The sequence below is a fragment of the Urocitellus parryii genome, chromosome 5 (genome assembly GCF_045843805.1).
Source record: "Urocitellus parryii isolate mUroPar1 chromosome 5, mUroPar1.hap1, whole genome shotgun sequence".
NCBI classification, from domain to species: Eukaryota; Metazoa; Chordata; class Mammalia; order Rodentia; family Sciuridae; genus Urocitellus; species Urocitellus parryii.
The window spans coordinates 186339805-186367330 of record NC_135535.1 but is presented as its reverse complement, the minus strand read 5'-3'; the positions used below and the strand labels follow the sequence as shown (position 1 = coordinate 186367330).

The 27526-nt window shown below is 48.1% G+C and overlaps 1 protein-coding gene across 5 annotated transcripts in view; it reads right to left on the bottom strand.

Moving 5' to 3' along the window:
• Positions 1 to 6794: 6794 nt before the first annotated feature.
• Positions 6795 to 27526, bottom strand: part of Sufu (SUFU negative regulator of hedgehog signaling) — a 112745-nt gene continuing 92013 nt past the window's right edge. For 2 of the 5 annotated variants that reach the window (XR_003301877.2, XR_013343596.1), the window contains exons 9-13: positions 24226 to 24360; positions 22164 to 22302; positions 12618 to 12686; positions 10069 to 10215; positions 6795 to 7745 (exon numbers count right to left, since the gene is read on the bottom strand). Coding sequence is in view for 2 of the 5 variants with exons in the window: in XM_026401172.2 (XP_026256957.1) it covers positions 10126 to 10215; positions 12618 to 12686; positions 22164 to 22302; positions 24226 to 24360 (433 nt within the window). In the remaining 3 variants the exon portion in view is untranslated. Of the gene's footprint in view, positions 7746 to 9086; positions 10216 to 12617; positions 12687 to 15415; positions 15575 to 22163; positions 22303 to 24225; positions 24361 to 27526 lie in introns of those variants that run through there. The other 3 variants (XM_026401172.2, XR_003301878.2, XM_026401173.2) reach the window with 3 other exon arrangements.

The window sequence follows — 27526 nt, the reverse complement described above, 5'->3', positions numbered from 1 at the left end:
AGGAATCAGGCAAGTAACAACATCGAGAAGAGAAGAGTGCGCCTGTCTGAAGGAAAAACAAATGCAAAAAGCAATAGAACAAGCATGTCCTACGGCAGAAAAAGGCTGTGTGGGAGGGAGAAAGGCAGGTAGGGGCCAGAACACACAGAGCCTTACAGGTCATAGTGAGGAGTTTGGATTTTTTTTTTTTTTTTTAAGAGAGAGAGAGAGAGAGAGAATTTTTTTTTTTAATATTTATTTTTTAGTTTTCGGCGGACACAACATCTTTGTATGTGGTGCTGAGGATCAAACCTGGGCCGCACGCACGCCAGGCGAGCGTGCTACCGCGTGAGCCACATCCCCAGCCCAGGAGTTTGGATTTTAAACTGTTTGTGAGCAGCTGTGAGATCTGGTATATATTTTGGAAGTAGAAACAACTCGAATTACTGATGGATTAGATATGAGGTAGAGAGGAATCCATGCAACAATAGAAATTCCATCTCAGGGGTGTAGGAATGAGATAAAAATGTACTTATCTCTGTATGTAAAGCAGGGTGCTGTAATCCCAGTGAATCAGGACACTGAGACAGGATGATCACAAGTTCAAGGCCAGCCTCAGCAATTTAGTGAGACCCTGTCTCAAAATTAAAAAAAAAAAAAAAAAGTGATGGGAATGTAGCTCAATGGCAAAGCACCCTGAGTTCAATTCCCTTGCTCCTCCAAAAAGAAAAAATAAAAGTTTACTGTGTGTAGCATAATCCTCTCTCTATATGCCAGGTATGGTGCACACCTGTAAATCCACCAATTTAGGAGGCTGAAGCAGAAGGATTAAAAGTTCAAGGCCAGCCACAACAACTTAGCAAGACCCTGAAAATAAAATATATGTGGTTTTAGTGGTTAAGCACCCCAAATAGGTAAATAAATAATAACACACAGACTTCTCTCTACCTTTTTATTCTTGGTGGTGGTGGTGCTTGGGATGGAACACTCTAGGCAAGTGCTTTACCACTGAGCTACACCCCCAGCCCTATTTTTATTTATTTTAATTTTTGCAGTACTGGGAAGTACTGGCAGTAGAACCCAGGGCCTTATGCATGTTATGTGTGCACTATATCACTGAACTACACCCCCATCCCTGTTTACCCTTTTTTTTTTGTGGGGGGGAGGTGTCGGGGATTGAACTCAGGGCACTTAACCACTGACCCATATCCCCAGCCTTTTTTATTTTTTGAGACAGGGTCTCAATAAGTTGTTTGCTAAGTTTCTGTGGCTGGCCTTGAACTTGTGATCCTCCTGCTCAGCCTCCAAGTCTCTGGGATCACAGGCCTGTGCTACCACACATCCAACTGAACAGAATGTTCTAAAATGACTCCTAGAGCCAGCTTGGCAGGAGGATCAAAAACTCAGTTTGATAGGGCTAGGGTTGTGGCTCACTGGTAGAGCACTTGCCTAGCATGTGTGAGGCACAGGGTTGATTTTCAGCACCCCATATAAATAAATGAATAAAATAAAGATCCAACTAATTAAACAAAATATTTAAAAAAATATATTTAAAAATTCAGCTGGGCGCAGTGGCCTCCTTCTAATTCCTCACTTTTCTCAACTCTCAACTTCACTTGAAAGACATCATACTGTTCTGGTTTTTCTCATCTTTTAACTTCTCAACTCGGCAATTTCCAATTCAGCAATATTGATAGTCCTCAGAGTCCTTCTCTCCATCCTCTTATTAATCTCCACCTGTCCTTGGGGGCCTTTCATTTAGTCCTCAGTATTTATTACTGTCTATATGCTGATGACTCTTCAGCAAATATCTCCAGTTTCTCTCTCTTGGATTTTGGCCTCAGAAAGAGGTAGTTCCATTACTAAAAAGTATCTAATAAATCATCACTGTCCTGGTTGCAGAAGCTTTTCACACAGATTTCTTTCAATTACCTTGAATTCAATGAATTGGAATCTAAACTCCTCATCTCTTCATATCCTAGCCTCTCCCTCTGAGATTCCCAATCTCAGTCAGTGGATCGATCCATCAACTATTTAGTTGTTATTAAGCCAAGGATCAGGGAGACAACCTGAACATTTTTTTGTCCCTCATCTATTTTATCTAATTGATCAGTATCAGGTCCTGTAGATAGATCTTACTCTTAAATATCTATATACTCATATACTAATTGCTCATCTTGACATCTTCCCTTGAAGGTACAAGCATCTCAAACTGAAAGTGTCCAAAATATACTATTTCTGCTCCAGTCATCCTTGACTACTTCTTAACATCTCCATTACTGGCTTTCCTGTTTCTGTCCTTACCTCCAGGAGTGAATTCTCAACAACGTAGTCAGAATAATCTTTTATTTATTTATTTATTTTTATTTTTTTTTTAAAGAGAGAGAGAGATTTTTTAATATTTATTTTTTAGTTTTAGGGGGACACAACATCTTTGTTTGTATGTGGTGCTGAGGATCGAACCCGGGCCACACACATGCCAGGCGATCGCCAGGCGAGCACCAGGTGAGCATGCCACCGCTTGAGCCACATCTCCAGCCCCAGAATAATCTTTTAAAAATATGTCAGCAGGTGCTGGGGCTGTAGCTCAGAGGCAGAGCACTTGCCTAGCACGTGGGGGCACGGGATTCCATCCTCAGTATCACATAAAAGTAAATGAGTAAAATAAAGGTATTGTGTCCATCTACAACTAAAAAAAAAAAAAAATTATAAAAATATGTCAGCAGACAGGAGTGGTGATATATGCCTGTAGTCCCAGTTACTCTGGAGTCTTGAAAGGGAGAATCACTTGAGCCCATCACTTCTGAGACAGCCTGGGTAACATGGTGAGACTCCACTATTTATTAATAATGAACAAATTAGCTAATAAATAATAATTTTATTTATAAATACATTCATCTTTCACGGCTCTTTCTGGGTCTGTTTCCTTATATTTCCCTATTGTACCATGAGCTCCTTCAGGCAGGGCCTGTGTCCATCTCCTAGCATGAGAGTATCGGCATGTGTTTGCTAAAAAACAACTGAGTGCTTAATTGAGTAATAATAAATAAATAAATAATGTAAGTCAAATCACATCACTCCTCTGCTTGAAATCTTCTAATAGCTTCCAAGAATGAAAGTTGAAGTTTTATAATTGCCTATAAAGCCCCACACAATCTCACCTGTGGGTAACCATCTGGTCTCACTTCCTATTAACTTCCCTTTCCTTCTGCTCCTGTCACCTTGGCTTCCCTGTTGTTCCTCAAACATACCTGATGTGTTCCTTTTTAGTCTTTGTGGTTATTCTTCACTTTGTGAAGCCCTTTCTTCCTCCAGATTGCTCTATAGTTCAACTCTTCCTGTCATTGCGGTCCTTTGTTCAAATGTTACCTATGTAATCAGGCCTTCCCTGATCTATTTAAAAATAGACTTTTTGTAAAAATACATTTCATCACTGTCTATTGCTTGGTTTATTTTAGTAGGTCCTAAATAGTTTTCCTAAAGAACAACTGAGGGGGCTGGGGATGTGGCTCAAGCGGTAGCGTGCTCGCCTGGCAGGCGTGCGGCCTGGGTTCGATCCTCAGCACCACGTACAAACGAAGATGTTGTGTCTGCGGAGAACTGAAAAATAAATATTAAAAAAAAAATTCTCGGGCTGGGGCTGTAGCTCAGTGGCAGAGTGCTTGCCTAGCATGCATGAGGTACTGGGTTCAATCCATAGCACCACATAAAAAAATAAACAAATAAAATAAAGGTACTCTGTCCATCTAGAACTACCCAATTAAAAAAAAAATTCTCTCTCTGTCTCTGTCTCTCTCTCCCTCTCCTCTTTCTTTAAAAAAAAAAAAATAACAACTGAGTAGGGCTGGGGTTGTGGCTCAGAGGTACAGTGCTTGCCTAACACCACATAAAAATAAAGATCCAACAACAACTAATAAAATACTTAAAAAAAAAAAAGAACTGAGTGCTTAATTGAGTAATAAATAAATAATGTAAGTCAAATAATGAGAGCTCTCATTATTCCTCCCCCTCTGCTTTTTTCCACAGAGTATATCTCCATGTACTATGTATTATACCTTTAACAATTATTATCTCTCCTCATAAAATGTAAAAGGAGTGATTTTCTTTTTTTAAAAAAATTTTTTAGTTGTAGATGAACATAATATCTTTATTTTACTTATTTATGTGGTGATGAGGATCAAATCCAGTGCCTCATGCACTGAGTTATAACCCCATCCCAGGAGGGATTTTCTTTAATGCTATATTCCTAGCTTCTAGAATGAGACATAGCATAGAAAGTGCTCGATGAATGAATCCTACTCTGTCCATCCTACTCTTCTACTTAAGCCATGTTTGACTGGTCACTTTGCCTCCATTCTTACTCCCTTTTAAAACAATGTCCATCCAGTAGGCAGTGGCATGATTCTAAAATGAGTTTGATGCCTTAAGCCATATACTCAATTGGTTCAACAATTTGAACCAAATAGTTCCCAAGAGTGTTGAGGCATTTACTCTTGTTGTTCTGTCTGCCTGGAGAGCTTTTGAAAGTAAAGTCCCCACCTCTTTTGTTTGACTCATCCATAGATGTTCCTAAGATTTTAATTTAGATGTCACTTCTTTCAGGAAGCCTTTTAATCTCCCCAGACTGGTGTAGATACCAGACATCTCATGTCTGTTGTTTCACATGAGCCTTTCAAAAGCTCTGTGAGGCAAATATCCATTGTAGGTGAAGAAACTGAGGCATAACTTAGTTAACCTGAAGTCACATTGGTAACTAAGTGGTAGAAGTAGGACAGAAGGATAGAAAGCTGTGCAGAAGGGGAAGAGGACCGGGTCAATCCCAGCATGCCCCCAGAAGGGGCCTGTAGATGGTTGCCCTTTGTAAACTACATCCTGCACTGCCGATACAGTCCCTTTTCCTGCCAGCAAATCAAATCATCCCCTCATTCCCATCCTGCTCTCCCCACCTCCTTCCTCCCTCTCTGTGGTCTGCAGCTGCCTTGGTGCCTGGCAGGCTGGCCTGAGTCACTCCCAGCTTGCATTCTCCTTCTAGTCAAGACAGTCTGGCCAATCTCTCAGGCCGTCCAGCCCCATGGTCCTGGGGCATATATCCCCCCTCCCCAGATAAGGCAAAGCTGATACCCGGCAGAATGTAACAGCCTTTCTGAAGGAGCATTAAAAATCACATGGCAGGACTGAGGATGCAGAGCACTTGCCTAGCACTTGTGAGGCCTTGGGTTGAACCTCAGTACTAAAAAGAAAAAAAGAAAAAAAAAAAAAAGGTCACATTGCAGATTTTCTGCTCAAGAGAATTTGGTGTAGGCCCAGGAGCCCTTCTCTTTCCAGAAAAAAACCTTAGCCGGTATAGTCTCCCAGAACCACCTAAGTACAGGGTATCACTATTCTGCATTTTTTAGTTGTAGTTTGACACAATATCTTTATTTATTTTTATGTGGTGCTGAGGACTGAACCCAGGGCCTCACACATGGTAGGTGAGTGTTCTACCGCTGAGCCACAATCCCAGCCCACTATTCTGCATTCTTTGGGGCAAGAACCTCACCCTGACCCTGGGTCTTTCGAGGCCAGTCAGATGAGGAGGGTGAAGTAAGTGCCCCCATCTCCAGGGAGCAAGGGGAAGGGACACAAACGGATCATCCTGTGGTTGTCAGCCTGGCTTCACATCCTCCTAGCTCCCTTCTTCTGGCCACCAGAGGGATTGAGGCTCATGTAGGACCTACCCCTATGTGCCAGGGGCCAGCCCCTTGCCAGAGTTCAATAAGAGGTCACAGGGGAAGAAGGGGTACTGATCTCCTCCTAGAAGTCCCCCCAAGCAGCTGGGGCTCATAAAGGATGATAAGAACTAAGAGTTCTTACACAAGAACTGACAACCCCCTCTCCTTGCCTGTCCTAGCCCTGGGTTCTGCAGCCCATCCTGAGGACCAGAAGAAAAAGCCCTGTCAATTTCCAAGAGAGAAAATCAGGTCTAGGGGCTGGGGATGTGGCTCAAGCGGTGGTGTGCTCGCCTGGCATGCATGCGGCCCGGGTTCGATCCTCAGCACCACAAAAAAACAATGGCTGGGGATGTAGTTTAGTGGTTGAGCATCCCCGGGGTTCAATCCCTGGTACCAAAAAAAAAAAAAAAAAAAAAGTGTGAGGTCCTGGGCGATCTCACAGGTTTCAGGAACTCTGGATGCAGACACCATCTTGTCTGCCTAGGACTCTAGGCTGTTGCTTCCCTGGGCCCCCCCAGCATGGGTCCTGGAGAGGTAGTAGTTGCAGGGCAGTCCAAGGAAGGAAGATACATCCACATAGCCCAGGCCTAGAAGACTTGGTAACAAGTGTGGGCTGGCCTGTATCCACCCATGAGTGCAGCTGGTTTTGAGATGCCCTGAACCTAGACCTAGGTAAGGAGGTTGAATTTGATGAGGGGAATAATTAGCTGGAAGATGGAACAGGACTTTCAAACTGGAGGTGAGGAAGTCCTACCTTCCCCACCTGTTGGGCCCCTCTTCTAAAGGGGATGCAGGGATTGGTGAGAAGAATAAGGAAGTGGCAGAGAGAAGGTCCCACCCACTCAACTCAGACTGGGTTCCTCACTCCAACCCTCTGACCTTAGAAAAATCAAGACCCGTGAGGGAAAGCCTATCCCAGCACTTTTCTGCATGACTGTAGAGTCACCAGTTAGGTGACCCCACGCCTTGCACCCTCTGCACTCCCAACAATACTCCTTAGGTCTTCCCCTACCTGGGCACCAGGCTTTCTGCTCCACTACTCCAGGCAGCCAGAAAGGAGCACACGACTCAGGCGCTTCTGCAAATATGTTTAATGCACTTAGATTACACAGAGGAAGAGGGGCAAGAAGGAACGACGTCATCTAAGTGAGTCACTCAAAAATTCTTACAAAAGCCCCAGGCTGGCTGCAGCTCCAGGAACCGAGTCGCCACTGACATTAAAAAAACTAATATAAAATTTTACAAAAGTCTGCTTCTTGCAGCATTCAGGTACTTGTACAAAAGGAGGGGTCTTCCTACAGGGCTCCTGACTTGTAACAGGGACCCAGGCACCTCACATGGCATACGGGTCCTGGAAGGCAGAGAGGGAAGATCACATAAAAAAAATAGTCCAGGGAGTTCCACTGGTCTGCCCCATAGGGGCACCAACCTTCAGTTTTTCTCTCCCTTCTCAACTCAATCTCAGAAACCATCCCAAGACCTTGGGTCTGGTTTAAGAATTCTCTAGCCCTTTTAGACTCACCCCAAGGCTTCTTAGTTCCTGCCCTAGAGCCTTGCCCATGGAAGAATAGGAGGCACCAACATCCCTGCCAGGCCAGAGACCTTGCAGGAGTTTCCCTGCCCCCTCAGAATGGCAGCCATCCTCTTGCAGCCATATTGGACCTTAACAGCCACAGGAGTCTGCCTTAGACAGCAGCAGGTACAGCAAGTAGGGAGCCCCTTCTTCTCTGAAGCTTTAGTACCAGGGACCTGGAAAGATGGGGTAGGATTGGGCAAGCCTGAAGAAGGGGCAGACAGAGGGAGACAGAGAGTCCCTGCCTCCTTGATCCATATAGCTTCAAGGAGGGAAAGAAGGGGTTCATTTACTGAGTACCCACCATGTGCTGGAAGCTGTGCGGGGCATCATACAAGGTCAGTCTAGCTTGATCCTGTCAGGGTCCCCTCTCACCAACCAGGAGCTCACTGGAGAGCCTCCTCCCTGAGAAACCTCAGAATCCATGGGAAAGACCAGATGAGAGATGGCTGAGGCCTTAGCACTCTCCTGGAGCCAATGTTCTGTAGAGAAATAATGGGTGCTCAGCACCAGCAGGATCTTGGATGTTCATAAGGCTCCCAAGGTGGTGGGGGCAGAAAAGGGGCCCCAGGCTTCCTGGGCTTATCACTCAGTACTTTCCTGTTCCCTCCTACCATTCCCAACTTCCCAAGCTCAGGGCCACCAAGCAGATGATGCTATCATTCAGTTTGTAAAGGTCCTGCAGGTCTGGGGCAAGTTGTTGACCAGATGTTTCATGGACTGATGACAAAATATAGCTCAGAAAATGTACCTATTCCCACAAAGCAGGCAGATAGAGGTAGGGATCCCTTAGGCAGCTCCAAGGAAGGGAGAACTCCAAGGAAGGATAACAAATTGATGGCACCTCTCTGCCCATGAAATGTCAGAAGACAAGATCTTTAAAGGTGGGGCTGCCATCATCCAGCATCCTTCAGGGAAAGTTCTCAGGACAGCAGGCTGCTTCTTGGCTGGAAGGCCTGAGGCTAGTCTCTCCCACATGCTCCAGGCTATCTGCCTTGACATTAATAGGATAACCCTGGAGTTGTACAGAGGGTTTGGGCCTAGGTGGATCCTTGGAAGTCCAAAGTTCCTTGGAGACTCTAGCCAGCATCCTCATGACTTTGGAGGCAGCTCTCGGAGGCTGGTTATCTCATCAGAGGGATTCTGTACCCTATGGGCCTCCTGATGCTTCCCCATGTAGGTGGTGGAGGTGAACAGAGCCAGGGAAAAGCCCTTCATGGTCCTTGACAAACAGAATGACTTGCTTTGGAGAGGTCGAAGGGTGATTTTGAAGTAGCTCCCTGGAGTTGGAGGCTAAGAGGACAGGAAAGGGGCTTTCTAATTTCAGGTAAGAAGTGGGAGATAACTCAAGAGTTAACTCTAAAACTTTGGGTCAAAGACAGGTTGGCTTCTAGAAGGCAAAATGTGCGATCTGTAGTACTAGGGTTGAGGGACCAAGGACCACAGAGTCCATGATGTGCTGGGCGTGGTGGTACATGCCTGTAATTCCAGCAGCTTGGGAGGCTGAGGCAGGAGGATTGCGCGTTCAAAGCCAGCCTCAGCAAAAGTGAGGCACTTAGCAACTCAGTGAGACCCTGTCTCTAAATAAAATACAAAATAGGACTGGGGATGTGGCTCAGTGGTGAAGTGCCCCTGAGTTCAATCCCCGGTAACCCCCCCTCCCCCCCCAAAAAAAGGAGGCCAGGATGTAAGAAAGGAGACAGGACAAGGAACAGGGAATGAAAAACAAGAAAATAATGGATGCAGGGAAGACTGGGGTGGGGTGGGTGGAGGTGGGGAGCTGGCAGAGAGCAGTACAGGCAAAATCAAAGAGAAAGAAATGGTGAAAGGTTGACTTTTCAATTTTTAATAAGCCAGAGTACTGTAGCCTGGGTGCTGGCAAGCCTAGGGGATGAGGAAAGGGGACAGGGGTGGTCAAAGAGCTGAAGACCTAGGCCCTGAGTAGCAGGTGGGGATGGTCTGTGAGGTGTGCAATGGTGTCCAATGGTTGGGATGGCAGGATAACAAATTGATGGCAGGCCTGGTTGAGTGGGAAAGGCCTGGAAGTTGAGACTGGGGCCACCAGTATCTTTGAGTTCCTAATGACTCCTGAACCTTGTTGGAGCCCAGTTCACTTGGAAAACAGCAGCAGTACTGCTTCCTGGCACCAGCTACACTGGGCTCAAGGCTGTATGGAGAGTATCCAGGTTCCTCTGGCCCAGATGGGAAGAAAAGTTCCTCTGGGAAGCAGAGACTGCTCCAGGACCTGGAATCCTTCTCCGGGAGAAGTACAGGGGCAGACAGAGGCCCCTGTCTGAGAGAATGGGAAAGTTCATCTGGGAATAAAGTTCTGCTTAAAAAACATTATACAGACGGCTTCTGGACATCTTTGCCACACAATAAAATACCATTCGGTTTCTACAAAATAAAGAAGAAAATCAAATGTAGGAATCATTCCATGACTAGAGCAGCTCAAGGAGCAAAGACGTATGGAATTGAACTGGGCAGCCACCCATGTGTACTCCACACTGGGCTGAGTGGCAGGGGTAGGTGAGGACAAAGTCTATCTCCACCCAAGGGCACATCAAGGGTCCAGAGTCAAATCTCAAACCAGAACCTGTGGTGCCAGGGGTGGAGAGGGTTTACATGTGCCCACTCACTGGCCCAGTGGGATGAGGGCCTGGTTACGTGGACTTGGCTGGCTGGAGGGCGAGGCCCCTGAGCTGGAGGTGAGGCAGGGGCCTGTGGCCATACATGGGAGTCGCACAGTCATCCTTACACTTGTCCTTTTAATTTGTGGGAATCTCCCTTATGCAGTTGTTATACCGGAAGTCACTAGAGAGCAGCCGGGCTCCCCTTGGCCCCTGCAGGGCCTAGCCCAGGCTAGTGCAGAGGACTGTCGAACACCACATCCGGGAGGATGGAGACTTTGAGCTTCTTTTCAGGCCAGCTGTACTCTTTGGGAAGTTTGAACTGTGGAGGAAGCAAGCACAGACCCAGAGTACATGTGATTAGCAGCGAAGGAGACCAAGAGAGAGGCAGGATACTTGTCCAGGCACTATCTCTGGGGTGCTGGGGGAAAGACAGGTCACTGGATACCAGCTTCATTCTCAAATGCTAGACCCAGGTGGGCACCTGGGGTAAAGTTGCTGAAATTCCCTCGTCTCTTCTTTCCCCTTGCCCTGCCAATAACTAATCAGGTTGGAGGAGGTATGTTTCCCTGCTCTTTTTTAACTATGCGATCTCCCTCCTGCTTACTTCCTTGGTTCTGCCTCCAGCCACAAGCATGTATGGAATCTGCTCCCTGAGGCCCTGAGGCTGGCACATGGCAGGCCAGAGCAGGGTGCGGATGCTACAGGAAAGTGGCTTGAGGTCTATCACTGCCATGGCCTCTTTTTAAGACTGGTGTGGGCAGGACCCTGAAACTTGTCCTCCATACCTTTGCCAAAGGGTCCAAAGGGAAGGAGGCCCTAGTTCAGATCCAAAGTAGCAGGATCAGTGTGGTTTGAGCCTGGTGCATTCTCAGAAGGAACAAATCCCCATGCTGTTCTCCCTGGTTCATTTTCATGCACTTCCCATGGTCCCTAGCTCAGAGTGGTGGCTGAGAAGAGACCAGGGTCTTCTGATCCTACCCCAGAAATAAATGACCAGTTTGTGTTGTTTCTTCTGCTTCTGCTTACATGGGGGCTTATGGTAGGGAAGAGAAGAAGCTGACATCTCATTTTTTTTGGATTTTAGGACCTTGCATGTAGATTGACACACCGTTGGTGCTCAATGAATGTTCACTGACTTGGGCTAATACTGGAGCTTGGAAGCAGGGTCTGTCTTTTATGAGTCTCACTGTCCTGGAGCTAGGCCACAAGTTAGGGCCACGATGAAAAGAAGAAAACTGCTCTCAGCCTGTCTGGAGCTGGGCTGGAGGTGAACAGGCCCTGATGCTTCCTGGCTGGCTCCTTCTGCCCTCCCTCTGGATGGGGGACTGTCCATGCCAGGACAAAGTAGAGAGTGGGGCAGGGTGTGGGGATAGCCTTTGGACAGGAAAGAAAAAAAAAAAAAGAAAAAAAAAAGTCATTTTTAGTGACCTACTTTCCTAAGCTCCCCTGGCTCCTATCCCTTTTGCCTGGACTGTCCCTCTCCCACCCCTTCAACACCCAAGCTTAAAGCAGCAGCCTGGCGCAGCGCCACCCCAGTGTGACAAGGCCTCTCCGGAAGCACTTCTGGGCAGCTGGCTCTGGCCTGACTGAATGGGAAGCCAGGCCTCAGAGATCAGTGACTTATGGGAGTTGATCAGTTGGCACCAATTGAGTGCTTGATGACTTTGGAATGTATATGAATTAATTTATCAAAACTATATCCCAGAGGATAGAGAAGACAATGCCTTATTGGGGTAAATGGCTCTCCTGTCCACCCAGAGACCCATCCAGGATAGCCCACCTTGAGTGTTTAAAGTCTCACGAACATCAGAGGCCTCTATATCCTGCCTATGTGCCCCTGGGAGCCCTGGCAGCTGAAAGGTCCTGCCTTGCCTCCCTCTAGCTTAAAAGCCTAGCCCTTGGGAAGTAAAAGAGCTCTCCCCCAAAGACATTTCCTGGAAGACAGGGCAAGGGAAGGGTCTGTCTCTGCCACAGGGAAGGGAGGGCCAAGAAGAGCTCTCCAGAGGCCTGGGCAGCTTGCTAATGCTCCACTAGCCCATCAGGCATTCAGGCCAGGAAGACTCAGGTCCCGCTGGGGTACTGGTTAGTAGGAGGCAGGGGGAGGGGAAGGGACTTTCCAGGATGAGGTAAGTCCCACAAATGAGGATGCTGGGAACAAGGAAGAAAAACAAAGGGGATTATGGACTCCATTCCTGTATCCCAGAAAAGTACCCAAGGGAAGGCATAACCCCCCCTGGCCTGCCAGCTCCTCAGACTCTGAGCTAGCCTGGAAGAGGAGACTAAGAGGGGAGAGCTGAAGAAAGGAAGAAGGAAGAGTGGCTCCTGGGTGGCCCAAGGCGAGAGCAGTAGTCCTTCGCTGCCCACCAGAACTCCCTAGTGGAATGTTCTCTGGCAGCAGAATGGGCTTTCTGTTCAGAACCTGCCAGGGAACAGCAGGGGCTAGGGAGAACTCGTACTGGCCTGAAGGCCCTGGCTGCCTCTTCAATGAGGTTCTTAAGAGCTGGCAATTCAGACAATTTGCTGGGTGTCCTCATAAGGGCGGGGGGTGGAGCAGGGGATGGTGGTGGTTTATGGAAACAGAAGAGAAATGAAGCCATTTAACATTTCTGGGGGCACTTCTTAGCCTATCCCAGCACCTCAGAGAGCAGCCTGCAGATGCAGACATGTAGACACACACCTGGAGAACAGCCCCACCATGAGAGAGAAATCAAACAGGCTTACTTCCTCTGGAGAAGTCAAATCTTCTAAGTCCTCCAACATTTTCTCTACAAACTCTTCAGTCAACAAAATCTGGGAAGAAGGCACAAGCAGACTTTTATTTTTTTAAATATATGGTCTTTTTTGCCAACTGCTAAGCTGTGGATCTTTCTTCTGGCCATGGAGGAGGAATCAACCCATTGCTCAGTTCTAGGGACAGAGGGAAATTCTTGAGACCTATCCCCAACCACACACTCCCAATGCCTCCCACCACCACCTGCCTGTGATATCACCAGAGTCTGGCAGAGAAGGAAGAGGGTCAAAGGACAGTGGGGAGGTGTGGTAGGGACATCTGGAGGGTAGGTAGTGCTGTTCCCAGAAGGGAGATGGAAACTGGTGTGGGGGGAAAACCACCCTCTTTTGGCTGTTCAGGGCTCCCGCACATGCAGGGTGGGGTGGGGGGACGGGGACAGAAAAGTCATAGAGCAGAAAAGTTGCCAACATTCTCCTTGCCCCATCAGGCTCACATGTTCCCACCTCCTTTCCCATCGACTTGGTAGGACAAAAGGAATCTATTTGGCTTTAGAATACAAGCCCTATCTGAAATCTAGAAATGCCCCTGAAAGTACATCCAAGAATGTCTAAGCTGGAGAATTTGAATATTGTGGACCAACCTCTCTCATTTTACAGATGGGGAAGGGACTCTCAACTTCTCTTTCTACCTACAGTATTCATGTTATTTCAGGCTGGCTCCCAAGCCCCTGCCCTACTGGTGCAGTCAATGCTGAGTTCTTCAAAACTCCCGAGATGCCTCTTTCCTAGGTTCCTTTCAGTCTCCTACTCTGCTGATACCTGCCACCTCAGGCTTTAAGGTTGGACAGTCTAATCCTACTATTTTGTTGACAAAGCCATCATCCTCAATGCCTAAACAAAATTCCTCAGCCAGTTTGAATGCCCACAGATGCTGAGGGCTTCTAACGCCAGGCCTTCCTCCACCTGATGGGCCCCTTAACCAACCCATTGGTCTAGTAAGCCATGCTCACCACATGCCTGCACCACCTCGGGCTTGGCTAAAGATATCTTTCCTCTTCCAGATTCTGGCCCTTTCCTCTCTCTCCTCTCAGTCCTTATCCATAGGGCTTCCCTGAGGCTGTGGCTCTACCTGCTTCCCACATGTGAGATAAAGTGAAGTGGCAGAGAAAGGAAAGCAAGCAAGAAGGGTCCTTGAGGATGAACCCCAAAGGAAGTTGATTGGGGGGGGGGTGGCAAGTGAGAAAACTACCCTCAAATGAGTAGAAAAATCACCATCATACCAGGTACCTGCTGACTGAACATGTGTCTTATGTCCTTCAGTCTCCTTACAGATGAGGAAACTGAGGCACAGATTACAGCATGTGGCCTATGGGGCTGAGACAAAACCATATCTCAATCATATCTGGATGGGAAACTTAGTTTCTGAAGAACTGCTTCTAAATCCTGAACTTTTAGTGCCAGGACATTTGCTCCTGTATTCTATTCTTTCTTTCTTTCTCTCTCTCTTTTTTTTTTTAGTTGTAGATGGTCACAATATCTTTATTTATTTATTTATTTTTATGTGGTGCTGAGGATTGAATCCAGGGCCTTACATGTCCAAGGCAAGTGCTCTACCACTGAGCTACAAACCCAGCCCCTCATGTATTCATTTTTAAGGACAGGTATGAAGGCAGCCCATATTTCACTGGACTAGCCCTCCCTTGGCTGACAGGACCCATCTTTCCCAGGATGGAAGCCCACAGTTAGGAACAAAAGCTCTGACCACTAGCCCATGTCTCTTTACCAAATCTTCTGTTGGAGGAGCTCAGGCCTCAAGTGAGAAACCAAACAAGTCAAGGCCAAGTTGGCCCAAGGGAGTGCCTACCTGAGGTGTCCCCTTCTTGTTCTTTCTCCAAATTCTTCCTAGATTGTAGTTATACCTAATTAAACTCATACCCAACCTTCCGGCAGCCCAAGCCCTTACTCTTCATACTCTTATCCCAGGGGAACATCCCTCCGCACCCCTCCCTGGCCACCAATTCCAGAGTTTCTCTACCAGTTATCACCAGTCTGCTTGAGTAGTATAACGTCACATTTATATATTTGGCACTTCCAGGGCTTGTTGCCATCTCTGCAGATGCTAGCGCAAACATGAGCATACCACAAACCCAGTTACAATACAATGGCTCCAGTCTGGGCCAAGCTGGGTTCACTTCTAACCCATAAATATTTGAGGGAGGGGCTTTCTGCTAGAGTGGTCACTAGGTCTGGGCCTATAACTAGTGCTAGGGTGAAATGGGGCATGGGGAGGGTTACAGAGACGGTGGCTACCCAGTGAGACTCCAAAGGGAATTGTTTCTCAACAACAGGAAAGGTAATGCCAATAGCACTGACAAAGGTCTGGAACTGGTGCTGGGAAAGGGTAAGCTATGGAAGCTTTTAGCAGAGCCACCATCAAATGCTGCACCATCTGTGTGTGGACTTATTTTGTACTCGATGGGGAAAGGGACGGCAAGACTCGAAAGGAGGACAAATTCTAGTCACTCCTCTATTTTCACTTCTGGTGATTTGTTGGTTTCTGTTGGAAACTTCACATTATTTTTTAAAAAAATTAAAGGGGAAAAATTATACATGAGATCTGCATGATATTAAGGGTGACATTCTCTGCAAAGAAACACGACAGACTGTCATAGCTCCAGGCACCTAATTTAATTTCCTTTGGGAGTTAAACCTTAGAAGCTTGGATTGAACAAACAGGCCCTGTTCTTTGTATATTTCAGAGCTAGAGCTGAGAATGTTAACAGATCTTATCAACAGGACACTGGAGATAGACAGCTATGATGGAGCAGCTCCTGGGAGCTCTCACGAGGAACAGACTCACCGTTGTGATGTAGCTGTGGGAAGAGTCTGTGAAGGTCTGGGGCTTGGAGCACCTGAAGCTCTCTGGGTCCCCATGGAGCTGCCTGGCTCTGCCACAAATAATAATGGGAATGGCTATGACAGTGACAGTTAAAATGACCAATAGCAGTGACTCCCCTGCTAGGTGTTTGACCTGAATCTTCTCAGGGAATCCTAAGATGATCCTGCATAGGATGAAACTCTCATCACCAAAACAAGAGGATGCTCCCCAACCTTAGAAACCTGTATACTTAGGGCTGGTCTCTCTCTCCTCTGATGGGGGAGGTGAAGGTCACCTTGGCTTCTACCAGTGGCCCAGAAAACTAGTAATACCAGCCCTAGCCAGCCACACAGCTCCTGACCACCCTCAGTTCAACAGGACTGGAACCCAAAGTATTACAGACATGCAGCTGTTAAAAATCCAGGCTTGGGCAGGGGATGTGGCTCAAGCGGTAGCGCGCTCGCCTGGCATGCGTGCAGCCCGGGTTCGATCCTCAGCACCACATACAAACAAAGATGTTGTGTCCACCGAAAACTAAAAAATAAATATTAAAAAATTCTCTCTCTCTCTCAAATAAAAAAAAAAAAAAATCCAGGCTATACATCTGGAAAGGAAAGCAAACCATGCCCCAAGATGGTTTCCAAGTGGATCCAGTAGGGCAAATTTTTAGGCTAGCCTGGTTGAGTTCCCTATATTTCTGCTAGCCTAGAAAACAGCAGAAGTAATAATGACAAGAATGATAACTTCACCCTTTTATATTTGCACTCATGAAGAGCCATAAAACATTTAGGTTTGTGTACAAACTGCCCGTGGAGTGAGGTGACCCTTGAATGAGAGGCATACTTTCCTGTAAGGCTTTTTTTTTTTTTTTTTTGGTGGGGGCAGTACTAGGGATTGAACTCAGGGGCACTCGGCCACTGAGCCACATCCCCAGTCCTTTCTTATATTTTATTTAGAGACAGGGTCTCACTGTATTGCTTAGGGCCTTGCTAAATTGCTAAGGCTGGCTTTGAATTCATGAACCTCTTGCCTCAGCCTCCCCAGCTGCTGGGATTATAGGTGAATGAGCGTGAGAGCCACTATAAAGGCCCCTGTGAGGCTTTTGAAAATTTGGAGGGGGCTGGGGATGTGGCTCAAGCGGTAGTGCGCTCGCCTGGCATGCATGTGGCCCGGGTTCGATCCTCAGCACCACATACCAACAAAGATGTTGTGTCCGCCGAGAACTATAAAATAAATATCAAAATTCTCTCTCTCTCTCCCCCTCTCTCACTCTTTCTTTAAAAAAAAAAAGAAAAGAAAAGAAAATTTGGAGATGTTAGGCACCAAGTCCTCCTGAATCAGAATGCCCGGGGCAAGGCCAAGGCATCTTCATTTTCTTTTTTTTCAGTAGCGGGGATTGAACCCAGGACATTGTACATGCTGGGCAAGTGTGCTACCACTGAGCTATATTCCCAATCCTTCTTCTTTTGTTAAAATTTTGAGATAGGGTCTCACTAAATTGACCAGGCTGGCCTCAAACTTGTAATTCCTTACAGTCTCATGTCACTGTACCTGGATAGCATCTGCATTTTAAAAAGATACCTCAGGAGATCAAGGTGGAGAGAGTGCTAGGAAATAGGCACAGAGGGAAAGGGGTTTGGGCAAGGCTCTACCACCATTTAACTGGCTGAGCTGTGAGAATAATGGCTTCTCTCTCCCCACTGGCATCTTTGGCCAGGGAGGGGGTGAGGAATCTAGGCCAGTACTTTACTCCAGTGGGCTCACACCAAGTGCCTTAGGACAGTCTGGCTGGTTGGTGGTGAGGGAAGATTGTCAACAACCTATCAATTCCCCAGGCCCCAGCAAGTTCCAGAAAGGAACCTGAAAAGTGATCTTTTGTTAGTGCCTGTCCTGGGCAGGCCCGACTGTGCTGCAGACAGGGGCCCAGCTGCTGCAGATCTGATGCTGATTCAAACGTCTGTGGTCAATAATATTTTTGAGGTCAATGATATTTCTGAGTGGCTGACAATGCCCATTCCTTCCCCTTGGTGTGACAATTAGCACTTTGTCCAGGGCCTTGTTTGCTCTTCATGTTGACACGTTGTTCTTGCTTCCCAACAAGTTTTGCTTTCTCTTCCCTCCCTTTCCTTCTCTTGGGGAAGGAAACATGTTGTTTTCAGTGGCAAGGCCTGCCAAGAAATTGCTCTGGCACCCACAATGGCAGTGGAGGAGGTAGGGACAAGTAAGCAGTCCTGTCTGTTGTGACCCTTCCCCCCCTAGGCCAGACAAAAGCCAGGAAACAGCCTGTAGGTTCCCCCCCAACCTCACACACACACACACACACACACACACACACTGGGAGGAGGCAGAGGTATGTGCTTGCAGACAGTGGGGGCACAGTAGGCCTCACTCATTCATTTCCTGTTCTTGGTGGGTGGTGAGAAGTTGGCTTTGGTGGTCAGAAGCAAGCTGACTCTTCTGTTCTGGCTGTTGGTTCCTGGGGACACAGTTGGGCATTATGGTTCTCTACTGCAAGAGAGGTACCTTCCCCAAGCATACAGCTGGGCTTTAAACCTCAACAGGTATGCCCCTGGATAATAGGTCTCTGCAACAGCCTAAGCAAAGGTCTCCAGGGAGAAGAGGTGTGGCCAGGTCCACCAGTGGAAGGAGAAGCAGTACACATCAAAGAGGAACCCCGTAAGTTTGATCAGGGGATTCCCAAGTTGGCTTCCATACAGCATCCAAATAGCAGGAGAATTCAGGATGTGAGGAGCTTGTCTTTGGGTAAGGGGGAGAGCTCAGTAGTAATTCCTCAAACCTGGTTGGGAGCAGCAGAGGCCACTTGAAAACAGCTGCTGGGCGGCTTCTCCCAAGACTGGGGCCTCTCACTGGGGCTGCTAGGGAGTGGCTAGGGCTGGGGGCATCACCTGGGTGAACAGTCAGATACTGCACAGCTGAGAAAGCACTGCAGCACCTAAAAAAATATTCTTATATCTGGTGATATGACCCCTCTGTGACCTCTGGACTGAAACTTCTCCTTTTCACACTGCCCTGGCTAGGGAGGAATAATTTGGCACTGGACTGCACTCTTAGAAAACCAACATCCCAACATCAAAAGGCCAAGGGAGAAGCTTGCTCAAGCCATCAGAGTGAGAGGATGCTGGGAGATAAAGGGGCAGGAGAAGACTTTGGCAAGGCCTCCCTGCCAGGGTCTGAAGACTCTCCTGCAAAGCTTCACAGTTGGCTAATACATTTTCCATCCAATCTCAACAAGGATGAAAAAGCAAAGTAGGGCAAACAATGCCAAGTGCCTTCTCCAGAAAATGAGAAGAGTGCAGAGATACAACTGACTCCTGCCTCTGGGGCTCCCCCTAATGCACTGCACCCAACTGGTACTGCCCACATCCTATTCTTCAGTGTGCCAGGGCCCTAACTTCCCTGGCACTGGGTTACCCTGATATGTTGAATATGGGGGAGTAGGTGCCGACCCAGGAGAAAGTGGATGTGGAGGACTGTCTGGGGCCACTCCACAAGATCTGGAAAGAGGCTCAGGTTCCCTAATCTTCTGACTTTTCTTCTCAGCCTTTTCTTTGTCATTCTTTCCCTATGCATGATGTCTGCCTTGCTTTTCCCCCAAGAGATAACAGGCCTGGGCCGGTAGCCAGAGCAAGGTGCCAAGGCTGGGAGTAAGTACTTCCAAGGCTGTTGATGGCTGATGCAAGAAAGTCATCCCACCCCTCCTGCTTCAGCTGGGACCTACAAGGAAAGCAACAGCCAAGAGAACAGAAGCCTGGGTTTCTCTACTTCCTGGGTCTACTACATTCAGCTCTTTCCTGCTCCTCTACCCCAACAGGCCTAGGCATACAAGACCCATGGAGACACCCCAAACTCTGGAAACATAAGTGAGAAATGCCTGCAAGGAACAAGGGCAGGCCTCTGAGCTGGGGTCTCCCTCCCCCTGGAGGTCCTGGGGCCCTTGGTGGCCTCACCTGTGGCTGAAAGTCTAACTCCAGGGCTCTAGGAGGCTTTGGACTCCTGGGAAGATAGTTAGACCCCTGAGAGGCCCACAAGTCATTACAAGCCCAGATTCCCACAAGCTAGAGAGCTGCCTGTGACCACAAGGCAAGACCCTAAAGGGGAAAGTGGGCTGGCAGTCAGACACAGAAAATGCTGACTGCTTGCCGGGAGGGGAGGAGGGCTGGTGTGGGTGTTGGCTCCACTGCTGAGAATCCGGCTGGCTGGGGGCAGGGTCGGAGGGTTTCCCAGGGCTCCTTGCAAAGGGCCTGAGAAACCCCTTGGTGATCAAGGGTGCGTGCCTGGGGAGTGGGGCCTCAGCCAGCCTTCCCAGGAGCTCTCCTGTGAGCTGGCCTGTGGTGGACCACACTAATGAGCCCATAACACAGGCCTTTGATTAAGCAGCTCCCAGCACAGCAACTTTATTGAAACATGCCGAGGCCAGCGGCTCGTTCCCACCGCTTCCCGGTTCCCCAGGCAACAGCCCACAGGAGGGGACCATGTGCTGGGAGTCAGCGGGTGCTGAGAGTCCAGGCTCACTGAGGGGCTGCCAGGGAGTGAGGGGGTTGTGGTGTTGGGAGTGGGAATGCCAATAGCCAGGGGATCAGAGGCTTTGGAGTTAGGTGGGGCCTGGAAGGCTTTCTATGATGACTGAGGGGTCTTGTGGTCACCTGCAGAGTCCTTTTGGGGATCAAGCTTCCTGGGCTGCCGAAAAACTAGAGAGGCTGACCAGCTTAGTTCTCAGGGCAAGAAGACATTCCAAGGGGGGATGGCAGAACAAGGGCAAGTTAAGTTTTGAGGATACCAAACAAACTGGGTGGACTTTCTTCTTGGGTTTGGAGAGACCCCAGACTCTATTTTCCCCAAACAAAATATCTAAAACCTTCAATACAGGCACATGCACTATGAGAACACTTCTGTCAAGACCTGCCAGCATGACATCATCTGCTGGAATGACAACCTATGAACTCTCAGGGTTGGGGTCTCCTGCATAGGCCCCACCTCTCAACTTACCAGCTACCAGCTCTGCCCAGAGAACAGGCCTGTTCCCTCCTGCTCTCAGCTGAGGCAGCAGTGGCAGCCTGGGACATGGGTGGGGGTGGGGCGTGGGGGCAGCAGGAGGCCTTTTCCACTTGTGCTGGGCTAATTTCAAATGTTACACTTCAGAGCTTTTGCTACAGTAACTATCAACACCACATGGACAGAAATCTAATGTTACCAAGTGGGACTTTTAAAATGTATTTATAACTTTATGGTTCAAAGTAATTTTGTTATGAAACAATGTAATAACAACAGTGGAAAAAGGCAAGATAATTTATGGAACACAATATCCCTAAAGCACTAACTTCCACTTCTACCTCAGCTAAGTCTAGGGAGTACGGTTGGTGTCCTTTGTTTGCTGTTTGTTTTAATTAAAGGTTAGGATTTTGGTGATGGGGGTGGGGGCAAGCCTGAAGGAGGAGGAATTCTGCTGCAAGCAGACACACGTGGACAAAAACATGCCCATATTAAGAATATTACAGACCCCCAGCTGGGTTAAACCCCAAAAAAACAGCAAAATTCTCTTTCTATCTACTGTAATTCCCCCATGTTCTCTCTAACACACTACAAACAAGTTTTGGGCACCTTTTAGATTAGGGTCAGATCCCTTTCCATATTTTTATTTCTTTGGCAGTGCTGGGGGATTGAACTCAGGGCTTCCGGCATGCTAGGCAAGTACTCTGCCACTCCCTAGCCCAAAAACTCCTTTTCTTGATATTCCTGAGAAAGATAAGGGAAAGTATTCACCCCACCACCACCCCCAAAGCAAACAAAGCCCCAAAAGGAGTGTGAAGCACCAGACACAATACCTCTTAGAGACCTGGTCAGAGTGGATGCTGGAAGAAGGCTGATGACTCTTAGTTAGCCCCACCACCCTGCTAGGTATCAGCTCTTAAAGTTTCCTTCATCCAGAAGAGCAAAGAAGAATAAGCACTCTGGACAAGCCAGCAGGTTTCTGTTCAAACTGTGTTTCCACAGGACAAACAGGAAAGTTGACTGATGGGAGGAGACTCTGGCCTGCCCATCCCAGCCCCAAGTCTGGGCACAGATAATCACTCCCTATGAATTCTTTTTTTTTTTTTAAATATTTATTTATTTATTTTTAGTTATGGTTGGACATGATACCTTTATTTTATTTATTCATTTTTATGTGGTGCTGAGAATTGAACCCAGGGCTTTACATATGCTAGGCAAGCGCTCTACTGCTGAGCCACAACTTCAGCCCTACTTCCCATGAATTCTCATAAGATTTTCATATAACTGCTGAGAGTGACTTCCATATGTCCTCCATCTTGCTTCACTCTTGGTTTCCAGTACTTTAATCTTGCCCAGGGTAGGGGAAGTCATATTCCTCACACCTGGATTTCCATAGGAACCAGAATCACCAATGGCCAGGGCCTGGAGAGTGATCACTTGTGTCTCATAGGAGGCCAGGAAGTGCCCCTGCAGCTGCTGAGATGGGCAGCAGCATCCACACTCATGACCACACAAAGGCCTCTGGCCCTGAATCCAAGAGGCATCTTATAACCAGCTGCTCAGGAAGAGCGGCCAAGGGAGGGGAGGGCAGGTAGCCAAGGGAATAGCCTACGGGAAGAAGATAGGGAGAAGAAAAAAAGCCTTCTCACTTGTAACCAGGGTCCATGAGCTGCGTAAGGATGCTCCTCAGTGGCAAAGGCACCTTCTACTCCAGTGGAGACAAATGTGATGGCCATATCACCCGTGATACTTTTATATGTAAAGTGCCGTCCATGCAGGAGCCTGCCCCTGGGGATGGGAACATGGAGACAATGAGGAGCTGGGCCTAGAAACAGCCTGAAGCACAACAGGCTTGGTCAAAGTTCTGGGACGATGAGGCTATGCTTTCTGGGGCAGGATGCCTGACAAACGCCCTCCTGATGGCCCACCTGCCCACCAACAGGGGACCATAACCAAACCGCTCATGATAGCACCTTCAAAGAGAAGCCTCCTTCACCAGTTCTATAAAGCCTTCCTCCTGAAGTGCTCAACCAGCAGAGACAACTCTAGATCAGAGTTCAAAGGGCCTCAGCGGTGATAGATTCCAACTCCTCACATACTGGTGGGAATGGTGAGGCTAGAGAGGAAAGTGAGCAATATGCCCAGGGTTATACCCAGAATGAAGAGGGAGTCATGTCCTCCTTTGCTTGAGGGATGGAGGTGAAGTGGTACCAGGCTTTCCCAGCAAGAAAGACAATTCAGTGTCCAGGGCAGAATTTCCCACCTGCTCCTGGGCTTTCCTGTAACATTTAAACAGCTGGTTTAAAGGCAACAAGCACATCTTTATTTATTTATTTATTTGTTGATTGATTGATTAATGAAGCCAAGTGGGGTCACTCTCAGGGAGCCACAAGAAGTCACCCTTAATCCCCAGTCTGAAAATATACCGGGGGAAGGGGAGGCAGTGACAACTTAGGGGGCAAAGCTCTTTACTCTCTCAGGCTGCCTTACATTAACCCTTCACCAGTCTAACGGCCTTAAGCCTATACCAAAGAAATAGCTAAGGAGGAAATTATTGGGAATCTGGCAGTGGGCCCTGCATGGTCCTGTTCACTCTGATCAAGCAGTCTTTGCCCTGCTGCCCAGGGTGGCTGGCCAAAGTTGGCCACCCTCCAAACTCCTTCCCCAGGCTTCAGGGATAGTGCGGAGGATCCAAACCATGCAACCCCTTTTTCCTTGTCACTGTCCTCCAAGTTAGAGTGATTCTTGTTGCCTCTCCTGCTAGCAAAGTGAGGGTGGAAGGCCAGAGGACTGCAGATGAGGCCAGCTGTAAGAGATTCAGCTCAACATAATCAGCTGACTTCTGGCTATAAGACTGGGTTTCTGATCTGAACGGCAGCAGAAGAGACACAGCTGGGCCTCCTGGTCTCTCAAGGAGTCTGCTGGGCTGGTCATTGGGTATGAAGAACTGAGAGTTTTTCATGGGAAAGGCAGCAAGCAGGAAGAACCCACCAGAATCCTCCCCCTGGCTACCCAATGCTACTGGTGACTCAGTCATCCCTGACCCCAGGCTTGTGGGATGGCAGGGGGCATCTGAGACTCCCTTAGTTACTAAAACTCCCTAAAGAGGGCAAGGCTGAAGAACAATTCCTGGATAAAGGAGAGTTCTTCAGCACCTATTCCCTGTGGATTCTCAGACTCTGAAACTTGCTAATGAGAATGGTCTGTCAACCAAGCAGCCAGAGATAGCTTGCGGCTTTGGCCATAGTCCTTTGCTCACTGGAGCCTGCCACTGCTCTATGCTGAGATACAGAAGAGAGCCTTCCTCTAGGGACAATTTATGTGGCCAACTGGCCCCCACTGCTTGCAGACTTCTTACAAACTAAGCTGCCTAGAGGTTTCCATAGGGAGAATGACCCAGTGACATGGGGATTGATGGCTGGTTTGGGGTCCCCAGGATCACATATAGGTCCAAGATCTGCCTGAGCAGTTTTCCTCCCTCCCTGTTCCCAGACTCTGGTCAGGTATGCAGGCGGGCTTCCTACAGGTGCCTTGCTGGGTAAAACAGCAAGCATAGGTCTTGAGGGATGGAGGTGAAGTGGTACCAGGCCCCCCCTGGGGGTGGGGCGCATGTTGGGGGAGAGAGATTTGGGTGGCTCTGAAGTGGCCCCAAAGCCAGGTTGGGTGTCGGGGGAGAGGGGGTGGCTCCATTGTGGAACAATCTTGGCTCACCTTAGGCAGAGAGGAATGAGAGCTCCTGACTCCTGGTTGAATTTCAGATGTACACTCTCAAGTTGTCGTGTGCGGATGAGCTCGTGGGGAATAATGGTCGTGGAGCTGTCACTTTCCAGGCTGTCTTTGCGGCTCCTGTGAAACAAGCATGGGAACAGGTTTAGTACATGGTGAAAACCACAGGGAGGAGCAAGATGGGAGTTTCTGGCTATGTTGCTGATTAATACGAATCATGGTGCCTGATACAATTATAGCAGCCACCCTTCAATCTGTGCTTGCCAAGTGCCAGTCACTGTGCCAAGTACTTCCACTGACTGGCTACTCCTTGTGATACTCCCATGAGGTGGGCACTATCTCTCTTACAGATAAGAAACTAGGACCAGGGAGGTTAAGTAACTTGCCCCAGGTTGCACAGCCAGTAATGGGGGTGGAGTTGGCATCTGTCTCAGGTAGATCTGTTTCTACAGCCTGTATCATTGGCCAACAATACTCTAAAATTTATGCCACAGGGTTTTGTTTTAATTTGTGAGATCAGGGCTGGGGATGTGGCTCAAGCGGTAGAGCGCTCGCCTGGCATGCGTGCGGCCCGGGTTCGATCCTCAGCACCACATACCAACAAAGATGTTGTGTCCGCCGAGAACTAAAAAATAAATATTAAAAATTCTCTCTCTCTCTCTCTCCTCTCTCTCTCTCAAAAAAAAAAAAAAATCTGTGAGATCAGTAGGGAGCCCTCTTCCCTGCTGTGGGGCCCTTGTTCCCAAGGCTGACATGGGAGAGCTCCCCAAGATCTGGCTCCAAGAGCTTCCATCCAGCTGACCCTGAAAAGACTGTGAGCATGCCTATTCCTACTAATGGCCAGGCACTGAAGTGATGCATACTTTCTTCATTTAACCAGGAAGTAACACAAACCTCACTGAGGGGTGGGAGCTGGGCTCTTGGGACTCAGGCCACTAGCCTTGGCTGCCCACTGTGTAGGATTGGACCCCTACCCTGGTAAGCTTCAAGGACCCCTGTGGCCAACCCCAGTAAGCTATCACTGCTGTCTCATTCTCCCTCTGTGCAGCTCCCTACCAACAGCTTGTCCCACTGCTAGGCCACCAGGTCTCTTTGCATTCCAAGATTTGCTCTTTCAAATTCAGCTGCCCCTACTGACAACCTTTCAAATCTGCCTCAACAGGAAATGAGGGTCACCCACTGATCCCATTCAAAAGGCCGGATTCTGGTTTGGGCTGTGAATCTCAAAACAATTCCCCAAGTGTCCATCAAAGTACTTGGTGAGAAGCTCCAGTTATTTATCATTCAAGCAGCAGGCAGGAGCCACCCAGGATGTCTGGGCTAGACAGCCTCTGAAGAGAGGAAGAGGCCAGGCCTGACCTCCTCACACACTGGAGGCTGAGCCCTGGGGCCTGCAGCCAATGAGACGCCAAAGGCAGAGTCCTCTCCGGGGGCAAGGGTGTGAGGCCAGCACTGGACAGCAAGGGCCCTGCTGAGGCAGTGCTTAGAATTGCTCCCTCCTGAGTCTTCTCCTTCTATGTGAGGATCCTTCCCCAGATTTGACTGCTCTTTCACAAAAGCCATCACTTCCTCTGGCTTCCCAAAGCCACTTGAAATGGCCTTTCCCCTTGGCAAGAGCTTGGACTGGAAGGAAACTCAAGATTGTTTAATCTATCTCTTTCCTTTTCAAAAAAGGGACAGCAAGGCATCCAAGGCAACAGAGCTGGTCTATGACAGGCCAACTTGGGAACCCCGGACTTCTAACCAACTCTTTCCCTCCACCAGAGCCGCTACACCTCCCTTTTGAGGAGAGTAACACTAAATACCACAACTCAGTCAGGCACTACTGATGGGCTCAGAGGTGACACTGGTGCCCTCTGGGTCCAAACAAGAACAGAAGGCAGGAAACAACAGCAGCTCCTCCAATCTGCGGGGTACTTTCTCTGTGCCATAGGTTTACTCCCTAAGGCAGGTTCTGTTAACCCTTTTACAGATGAGTTGAGGTGACAAGCCTGAGTTTCACATAGGGAGTTTAATCCTTTATTTTTATTTTTTATGGTTTTGGGGATTAAACCTAGGACTCTGTGCATGATGGGTAAGCATTCTCCCCAGCCCCACAGAGTGAATTTAAGTGGAAAAACTAGGGTGTGACTGTGCTATCTGACAGGTTCTTATATCCAGGGGCACCACCATGCTCATTCTGCAGAGGGGCTGAGGCCTAGCCCTAAGGCAGGGCCCACAGGCAAAAGTGCTGAGGAACAGCAATGGGAGGTGGAAGGGGGCTGGTGGGAGAAGAATCAACAACACACAGGGCTAGAGACATCTCAAGCTGGAGGGAAAAATAAATTGTTGAAAGTCAGCTAAAGTCACCTTGGTTACTGCCACAACACACTCACCCGGAACGAGGACATCAAACCCAACTGCAAACAGCTTTAAAGAAATGGAAAAGAACTTAATCATCTGAAGAATTAATGTGACAAGTGCCCACATTTACACCTCCCACCAACCTTCAATCATTTGAAAAACCGTACTTTAATCTTTTAAAAGAAAAAAAAAATTGCAAAACGCTAGATCTGCAGTCCTGGAGCTTGGGTATTTCCGGCACGCTGCTTCAATGGAAAGGCGGCTGCTCTATACACACGCAGGAGCCCAGCTTTTTGCTGATTTGTTTTTTCTGGACATCGATGCAGAAGCATGAATTATTTGTGTGGGCTGGGTGAGGTATTAAATCTGCAGCCGACACAGGTTTGCAATGTTTTGCATGGTTGTCAGCTTAATCTTAGTCATAAAAAAATAAGTAGTGTGCTCGGCAGCATGGCCTAATTTTTCAGCTGGGCTGTTTTCTCCCCGAGTTCCCAGTAGAGGAGAAGGCAGAGCTTTGGGGGCGGAAGAGAGAGGGAGGGGCTCCTGAGATGGCATGACCCAGACCCACTGGGGCCTCCCCCGAAGTGCTTATGTTCTGGATTTGAGTCCTTGGGTAACTGACTGAAACTTTCTCTAAGATTGTTTTTGGTGTGTGTGGTGCTGGGGACTGAACCCATGGCCTTGTGCATGTGAGGCAAGCACTGTACCAACTGAGCTATATTCCCAGCCCAAGATTTGTTACCTTTGATGGGAGTAAATAACAGTAGAGTCATCATATTGATTAAATGAGATGACTCGTGTAAGTCCTTGGATAGTGCCTGGGATATAGGAGGTCCTCAAAATATAGCTGACTGCCACTCAAGTCTCTCTGCTCCTCCTGCCAGAATGTCTACAACTTATAGGAACTTGTTTGCCTTTCTCCAGGACTCAGTCCAACTGTCAC